Source organism: Panicum hallii, chromosome 1, assembly GCF_002211085.1.
Source record: "Panicum hallii strain FIL2 chromosome 1, PHallii_v3.1, whole genome shotgun sequence".
NCBI classification, from domain to species: domain Eukaryota; kingdom Viridiplantae; phylum Streptophyta; class Magnoliopsida; order Poales; family Poaceae; genus Panicum; species Panicum hallii.
In genome coordinates, this window is record NC_038042.1 from 45,170,845 (window position 1) to 45,179,668 (window position 8,824).

The 8,824-nt window shown below is 46.5% G+C and overlaps 2 protein-coding genes across 3 annotated transcripts; both read left to right on the forward strand.

The window, feature by feature from the left end:
- The first annotated feature begins 418 nt into the window (after window positions 1-418).
- On the forward strand, window positions 419-5,270 carry LOC112888062 (probable magnesium transporter NIPA8). Of its 2 annotated transcripts, none has more exons than XM_025954409.1 (14): window positions 419-752; window positions 1,552-1,849; window positions 2,493-2,580; window positions 2,666-2,727; window positions 3,045-3,130; window positions 3,226-3,299; window positions 3,514-3,616; window positions 3,706-3,834; window positions 3,948-4,047; window positions 4,146-4,265; window positions 4,345-4,435; window positions 4,508-4,565; window positions 4,677-4,776; window positions 4,856-5,270. In XM_025954409.1, exons 2-14 carry the CDS (start codon window positions 1,757-1,759, stop codon window positions 5,015-5,017), a joined length of 1,266 nt encoding a protein of 421 aa, XP_025810194.1. In that variant the 5' UTR covers window positions 419-752; window positions 1,552-1,756; the 3' UTR covers window positions 5,018-5,270. The 2 variants fall into 2 exon arrangements, with proteins under 2 accessions (XP_025810194.1, XP_025810201.1); XM_025954416.1 differs by having other exon boundaries at window positions 4,511-4,565.
- Window positions 5,271-5,663: 393 nt separating this feature from the next.
- Window positions 5,664-7,518, forward strand: LOC112888075. The gene has a single exon (XM_025954428.1). It carries the CDS (start codon window positions 6,279-6,281, stop codon window positions 7,245-7,247), a length of 969 nt encoding a protein of 322 aa, XP_025810213.1. The 5' UTR covers window positions 5,664-6,278; the 3' UTR covers window positions 7,248-7,518.
- The last annotated feature ends 1,306 nt before the right edge of the window (window positions 7,519-8,824 follow it).

An 8,824-nucleotide genomic window follows, 5' to 3' on the forward strand; every position in this document is an offset into this window, starting at 1 on the left:
CTTAATTGTACCTCGCAAAAAAAGAAGGTTAGCTTAATTGTCCCTCAAAGCTAGCACCAAAAATTGCAAACGAAGCAAAAGATGCTCCAAAGGTGACGAAACGAAAGTCCACCCGCAACCGGTGGCCGAGACCTTTGTTTCAACTCGCAGAAACAGCGATTACCACTGCTACTCCATCAGAAGAAGAAGAAGCGCGCCGCACGAGAAAAATGCAGGAAAGAAAGTATTTTCTGTCGACGAGGATAGAAAAAATGAACTGGAAAAGCGAGAGACCAGCTGCAGGTGCCCCGGCTGTCCGCCCGCCTGTCCCTCTCCCGGCCCCACGTCCCCCGCGGCCCGCACGATCGGGGATCCGACGGCGCGCGCGAATCTTGACGTGCCCACCACCTCTTACCTTTCTCCCTCCCTCCCTCCCTCCCCTTCCTTCCCTCCTCGGTCCGGCCTCCTCGTCGTCCTCCACCACATCGCAGCTTCGCTCGTTGCCCCGCCTCGCTTCGCCTCCTGTCGCGCCCTTCAGCCGCCGCGTCCACCCGAGCATCCCCTGCTCCCAGCCGCTGCCTTCCGCCGCCTCCGCCTCGCCTCGCCTCGCCGCGCCCGCCCTCGTCCTCACGCTTCCTCGGCGGACCTCGCCGTCAGCGGATCCGGCCGCGCGGGGTGCCGTCGTGAGCCGGCCCTGCGGCGCGTGGGCAGCAGTGGAGCGGAGGCCCTCCTGCGGCCCGCTCTGAGGAGCAAGCACGCGGCACGATTTGCTGGTGAGTTTGTGGAATCCACCCGAACGCTCCGGTCCCCAAAATCAAAATTGAAACGCGCGCACCAATCTGGGAGCTATCGGAACCCCATTTCCCAATCGTCCGGAGGTTCGGAACCGTTGGGGGTTGCTCGCGCGTTCCCCCAATCGTTATTGCTATCGTCATCGTTTTGAATGTTGCTTCGCTGTACACAATTACTGCGCAAGCAACCCTATCTGTTTCGTGCGGATTGCTTCTTCTAGCTCGCGTCGCCGCTCGGACTAGGTAGATCTGAGACGGAAATGCCGTGGTGCCCATTCCCTTACATATGCAAAAGGATTTGCTCCATCTTTTGGATGAGATCTGCCGGGTTTCTGATTCCGTGCCTGGTGCTGCTGCCTGCCCAATCTAGTTGCTTGTTTTCCTCAAATTGTTTACACGCCCTGTACTTGCTTAAGATCGTGGGTAGGCCCCTGTTTGGTGATTAACTCACGACAGGCTGCTGGAATTCGAGGTTGTTTCTCTCTGGCAAGGACAATAAAAGAGATGGTAGTTGAAAAGGTGCACGGGTTGGTGTGGCATGCCATTGTTAAACTCAAAACTAGTTGTCCACCCCAGGAATGTCCGTTGGAAGATTCTATGCCCAATTGGTAAGCTTGTAGCCTTGCGATAATCATGCTCAACTTCAGCACCGTGGTGATAGGTCCTCTTTGAATGCCTTGTCAAATGACAACATCTCTCTTTGAATGCCTCCTGAAATGTTGCTATCCTTGGTGATACTCATCCCGATTGTGTGTCTGATGCGGCATTTATGCCTTTGCAGGCTGAGCTCTACACTGGTTCTTGGAGGTTTGTGACAGACTACCGGGGTGAACACACCCAAGCAGAAAGGGGGAAAAAGGATAGAGAAAGAAAGATCTCAATGGTTTGAAGTCTTCTGTCAGAAACAAGAGCAATGTGCTGTTGTAGAAGGGGCTTGTTGAAGGAGCATCCCATATATTTGTAGGAGATACCTGTACGCTTTACTCATGGGCGACTGGGTTATAGGGGCGTTGATAAACATTGTGGGGAGTGTTGCCATAAACTTCGGTACCAACCTTCTGAAATTGGGCCATGATCAGGTGGATATTACATATCTTTGAACTGTGCTCTTAGTTCTTACTTCTAATTTACTGTATATATATGCTTCAGTGAGATGGTCAGGGGAGACATACTGCTGCCCTAATTTGACCCTAGGGGACAGATGAGGGTGGAAACACTCTAATCTAGATCCTACTTTTTTGCCAAAGAGAAAGAAAAAAACTGAACCCCAGTAATTAGCTTTCATGAGAAAATGCCGTATTAACTAATTAGGATACTGATTGGCTAGTTTGCTAGTTCTAGTGCTCCTAAACATGTTGTATGCAATAAATTGTGCATTTGATGACAAAATATAGGACATCACAGACAATATAGCTTGATTCCCTAGCCCAATTTTGGTAACAGCTAACCTTTGCTGTGTTGTTTGAGCATATTTTCTACATTAATGCTGAACATCCTTTGAAATAAATACAACTAATGAGAAACTAGGTGAGAATAAATAGGCACCCAAGCTCATGTTGAAAAGAACTTGAACTTGGGTGGTGGTGGTGTACACCCACACCTTCCACCAACTGAACTAGGCCCAGTTCCCATATGTGAATATTATGTTGTTCTACATGGCCGAACAAAGGCTTATTTTATCCAGTGGAACAATAAAAAAAATTCTGTTTGTTTGTTTCGCAGAGAGAAAAGCTTTCTGCAATTAACAACAGTGAGGGCAATGACAAATTCGTTCCAAAATCAGTTATGCATTTCCAGACTTGGAGAATAGGTAAATCCTTTCTGATAGAACTCATTTACCAAGTCTAGAGTCTCTGGTAAATTAAGGCCAACTTTAATGCTATATCTCCATTCAGGTATACTCTTTTTTGCTGCTGGGAACTGCCTCAACTTCATGTCCTTTGCATATGCTGCACAGGTTTGTTATGATCTCCTCAAAGCAAATTTAGCTTTACATGCAGAAATAATGACGTTATATATGGGAAAGTCATTAATGATTGTGTAAACATGTCAAGAATAGAGATTGTGGATTTGCTCTCTGTTATCTTGGCAATATAGGAGTAGCGTTGTTCCATTAGTTCTTGAGGTAAAAAAGATAAGAGATGCTAATCCTACAGTTTCCATCTCTGCTTGCTTCTTACTTAGAACTCATAATGCATCCGATCATATTTTCTTTCACATTTTCAGTCTAGTGTTTTAGTGTGTGAATTGATGATTTATTTTGTTATATTGCAGTCACTTCTTGCAGCTCTTGGATCAATCCAGTTTGTGTCCAATATTGCATTTGCCTATTTTGTGTTGAACAAGACTATTTCAGTGAAGTATGTATGTTTCTCACTTTCTGGTAACTGGAATGAAAATTACAATCAATGCATGGAATCATGAAATTGATTAAGCTTTTGCTCTTTTTTTCCAGAGTCATGGTAGCCACAACATTCATCGTCTTTGGCAACATCTTCTTAGTTTCCTTCGGCAACCATCAATCACCTGGTATGGGTTGTTCCATCCTCCATTTCTACTATATATAGTCCTTTAGTAAGATAAATTTGAACTTCTATTACTTATGCTTGTTTCTATATCTTTAACATCACCTGCATGTGAGGGAAGCATCAAGCTTAACTGCATATTTACAATGAAGAGCTGTGCAACTTCGGTTTTTCGTAGTCCCTGAGTAGATTTGCTGATACTAAAATTATGTTGGCAGTTTACACACCGGAGCAGTTGATCGCAAAATACAGCAATTTGGTGTTTGTTCTTTATTGCATGTCATTGGTCTTTGTGGTTGCATTCAACCATTATCTCTATAGGTGAGACCTTACCCATAAAACCTAGTCTATGACTCTCTTCAGGAACAGGGTCATGCTCTTCCTTACCAGTTTCAAAAACTTTGTTGCAGGAGTGGAGAGAATATTATTTCAAATAGTTCGAAAGATGCTGGTACATATTGGCGAACAATGTTGCCATTTTCTTATGCTGTTGTATCGGGTGCTATTGGATCTTGCTCAGTCTTGTTTGCAAAATCATTGTAGGTTATATTGTATTCATCAAGATCCATGCATCCAGCATTGCTGATTCTTTCAGATTTATTCGGTGCTGACTACCATGTGCTGTTTCTCCTCCTTTCCGTTTTCTGTCCAGGTCTAATATGCTGAGGCTAACTATGAGCAGCAGATACGAGTTCCATAGCTGGTTCACATACTCAATTGTTCTGCTGTTTCTGTGTACTGCAGGATTTTGGGTATGGCTTACAGAATGCATTGTTTCTTAGGGCTGAGACTACTGTACATGCTATTGTTTTTATATATTGCTGTCTAATTCAACTCCCCTATGTGACAGATGGCTAGATTGAATGAAGGGCTGTCATTATTTGATGCAATACTGATTGTTCCAATGTTTCAAATTGCATGGACCTTCTTCTCTATTTGTACAGGATTTGTTTACTTTCAAGAATATCAAGTGAGTTCCTGTTTGTGATAAAAATGTGAATCTTGTGTCACTCAATTAGAAACTGGAGATTCTGTTTTCCCTCTGTCAGGTATTTGATACTCTCAGGATAATTATGTTTGTATTGGGCATGACATTTGTCTTCTTGGGGATCTCCTTGCTAGCACCCGATGACAGTAAAGGTTGGTCAAACGTTGATTTTTCATGTGCTTTCACACAAACATACATGACTCTGACTCTTGGTCAATTCTCAGCAGCTGACACCAAAGATGGTTTGAGTGCCACCGAGGAATCCATAATTGATATGGACAGGTTCTTTTCAGACTTGTAGAAAGTTTCAAGTTTTGCGCCGTTGCATTTTGTGTCCAGTACTTTACTTTTAAGTGGATTTATGGTTTAACATATATAACCTGGACATTGCAGAAATGGAAAGATGCATATGGAGGAGACACAAGCAGATGGTAGCAATTCCTTTGTATCTTCTGTAAAAGTAAAGGCAAGACGTGTATTGTTGAAGGCAAAGGTGATTGTCTTTCTTCCAGGACCTGATTCTACCGTAGATTTGTTTCTGGTCCACCTTTCTCATCCGATCTTATTTGCAGTCGGCGTGCTCCATGTCCCTTGGCCTCGGGGAGGAGAGCATAAGCGCTTCCTCGGTGCTTGCAATGCCCATGGTCTCATCAAGAACAACTGGCTTCAGAGGAATCGGAAACGACCGGTCGAAGTATGTCCCCTTACGAACCACAGATTGGAGTAATCTATAGCCGATGATGATCTATAGATACACAGCAAAGGTCTTTACTTTTGATGTTGCCTACGGATGCCAGTAAAGTTTTTTGTTGCTCCCGAGGGCAATTGTCTGTTCTAAGTCATAGTTAGATGTAGCCTGGAAGAGTGTATAGTCCCCCCCTCCTCTTTAAACACTGTCCATACCCAGGTTGTAATTCTTGGGAACAGCTGCCCGTACTACATGTGTAAACAACCCGTTTTAGGATAAAAACTCAGTGATTCGATCCATCTCGCGTCTGCTCAGATGTTTCAACGTGCTTATGACCAGCTTGTATGATACTCCAATTACTGTACTAAAAAAATTTGGTGTGGAGATCCTTCGCTGCCAGATCCCACGAGAAATGGACCAGGTCAAGTTTTACAGGCTGTAGCCATGTCATGTGGAAAAAGCTCCAGTAATGACCGAGTCAAAACGTGCTTTTCGGACAAGTAAGAAGAAATTGCGTGGCAACAAGAGCTGCTCTCTTTTCGTGGTGAACTGCCGGTTGCAGGTTGGTTACGGCCGGCGCTGCGCCAACAGCATTCTTATAGGACAGTAAGCCTGTTTTCCGCTGAAAAGGATCATATGATTCTAGCAAGAATTGTACCCTTGTTTTATGAGAAACTCCGGGGCTCTTGATAGTCGAAGTCCAATGTGACTTGTATCTGTGATTGGAGGAAGTTCTTCCTTGCTGCTCTCCCTATCGGCTACCAGATTTTTTTGTGCAGGCAATAAACCCAGTGGTCCTCAAGGACGGGGACGGGAACGCGTAGATGTCGGACGGCAGGAAAACCGAGAAGAAGTTGCCGTGCAACCTCCTTCCGCATCGGCGCCGTGGCGATCGGCGAGCCAAGTTGTGGTGGGAGCTGCTGGTTCGTTGGGCTGCTGACCCGTCCCGCTCGTTCGTAAAAGTAGCGTCCCCATCTGGAGCAAATGCTGATGCGGTCCTCCCTTCCTCCCTCGAAGACTTCTTGGCTTCTTGCTCGCGGTCGTCCCCCGCCACCGCGTCGTCGTGCCCGCTGCACCTTCTTAACCTCCCCAGCCAGCCACGTCGTCGCTTCGCCGATCTCGTCACGCATTAGGGTACAGCATCACCTTCTACAGGTCCAGCTTCTTCTCACTTTCCCAGTTCCTCTATTCGTCTCGTCACCGTCAGTCGTCAGAGAGTAGCGCGCAGCTTCTTCTCAGTCCCCGCTTCGCTTGGTTGCTTCTCTCCTTTGCGGCTGCGCCCACAGTTCGCAGATTGCAATTGGTTAATGGAGCGCCCGCGCCGGCGCCCGGAGCCGGCGGCGATCGACATCACCTGGGTGTCGTGCCGCGGCGTCAGGTCGTCGCTCCCGTTCCACACGCCGTGCCTCTACGCGTCCATCTTCGTCACCCCGTCGTCCGCCAGGGGCGTCCACGGCCCACGCCGGCCCCACCGCGTCAAGACGCCCACGGACCGCGCCGGCGGCGGGAACCCCGAGTGGGACGCGCCCCTGCGGCTCTACCTCCCCGACGCCTCGCCATCGCCACCGCCGGCGGAGGCGGGAAAGAGCAAGAAGGACATTGGTGACGGCGGCGACGACGTCCTTCTGCTGCGGTTCGAGCTCAAGGCGGAGGTGGCCGTCCTCGGGGACAAGCTCGCCGCGTTCGCCGCGGTGCCGGTCCACGACCTCGTCGCCGACGGGCGGACGCGCCGCGTGTCGTACCAGCTGGCGGGCCCCGACGGCAGGCAGCCCAACGGCGTCATCTCCTTCTCCTACACCTTCCACGAAAGAAACGGCGACGATGACGGCCGCAGCAGCGACGGCGAGCTCGCCGTCACGCCGCCCTGCCCTACAGCGTCGTCCACCAGTCCCGTCGCGCACGCACTACCGCTCACGACCGCGGCGCCGCGGCTGTACCCGGCGATAGAGTGGCCGCTGGAGGAGCAAATACCAATAATTTACTCACCGGTGACAGCAGAATCCGCTGCCACGCTCGCCGGCTCGCGGTACTACCCTCCTCCACCGCCGGCGACTCCAGCGGAGCCGGTTGCGGTATACCCGCCGCTGTTGGCAGGGACGTCGCCCGCCTGCAGCGTGTACCCGCCGGTTGTGGACGCGGTGCCGGCCAGCGGTATGTACCCGACGGTGGACCTTGCTCCGGTGAGATGCTACCCGCCGGCGGCGCCGGCACCGTACGGCGTGGGGTGCGGGTACGCGGCGGCGCCGGGATGGGACGATCGGTGCCTGTACGGCTGAAGCCGTTGTTACGCGCGGGTTTCTTAGTTTGGTTCACCATTTCTTGGTGCTGCCCTCCCCGCCTCCGCGTTTCACATGGAACGCGGAGCCGGCGCGCGGCGTGTAGTTGTCGTGCACTCCATCACTCCATGAACAGTTCGTCTGTTCCTGAGCCTTGCAGGTTTCGATCTTGTACGCAAGTAGATGCGCTCGTTCCGTCGTAATTTTTTTTGTATTCTTAATATTGTTGATATTTTTAACTTCGGCAATGGAATACGGGTATCATTGTTGAGCTGTATGCACCTATCAGAGAAAATAACCTAATAAGAAAGACAAAAAATTTGTACATTACAAAAAAAAAATCTGATTTACTGAACTATTTCGGCTCGATGGTGGTAAATATACCATGTGGTCCCTCTTTGTGGTGTGTACCGAAAAGTCACAAGTACCTAGCCGTGTGATAGCAACTAAGACCTTACAATAAAATCCGGATCCGTCTATAGCTAACTCGAGTGATTTGGAGGGATCCATCACTCAAGCAATTTGGGCTTTGGTTTCACCCAAAAATAGAAACAGAAAAATTTGAGTGAAATGTAACACTTTGTCACACGAAATTTATAATCATCAGATCAGAAATCAATGGACCAAAAGAACGACCAAAATAAAAGATTGAACTATAACAAACAGACATAAAAAAAATAGTTCCATAAAAGGACAAAATTCAGAAATCTGCGAGAACGACACATATCAAAAATGAAAACTCAAAAAAGTAAAAAAGAATATGAACTTGATAATGACAGGCGTAACATGAATAAGTTACAGCAAGAACATAATAAAATTACAGTACAACTACAACTGTAAAATTAGAGAAAATTAATTGGAAAACTAACAATAAAATAAAAATGTTTAATGGAATTCAAATTAACAGAAATCTTGGGGTCCCAGTGTAAACCAACTGATGCAAAGAGAAAAAAAAGCAGAAATGCAAAATTTTAAAAATTAATCTATGGAATTAAAAATGACAGAAAACTTAGGATCCCCGTGTAATCCCACATATGCAAAGAGGAAAAAAGCATAATTCAAAATTTTCAAAATTAATCTATGGAATTCAAAATGACAGAAAAGTTGGGGGACCTGCCACAGATGCAAAGAGAAAAAAAGCAGAAATTCAAAATTTTCAAAATTAATCTATAAAACTCAAAATGATAGAAAACTTTGGGGCCATGTGTAATCCCATAGATGTAAAAAAGAGAAAACAGAATTTCAAAATTTTCAATTTTTTTAAAAAGATCAAAATTTGAATTCAAGTCTAAAACAGATTAAACTACAACCACATATTAGCATAATGACAGTATAATTGTAACTGTCAAATTATAAGAAATTAACTGTCAGTACAATTAAATATAATTGTAATGGTGACCCAAATGCAAAACTTGATAAACGAAATAGGCCCATAAATCTGAAATAAAAAATTCTGGACCAAACTTTAAGAACAACAATAAAAAAAGAAAACCGGCCCAACTAGTAAACGAGCCCGCAAATAGAAAACAACCCAACAAGCAGAACACATCGTAGTTAAAGTTAATAAAAGGAAAGAC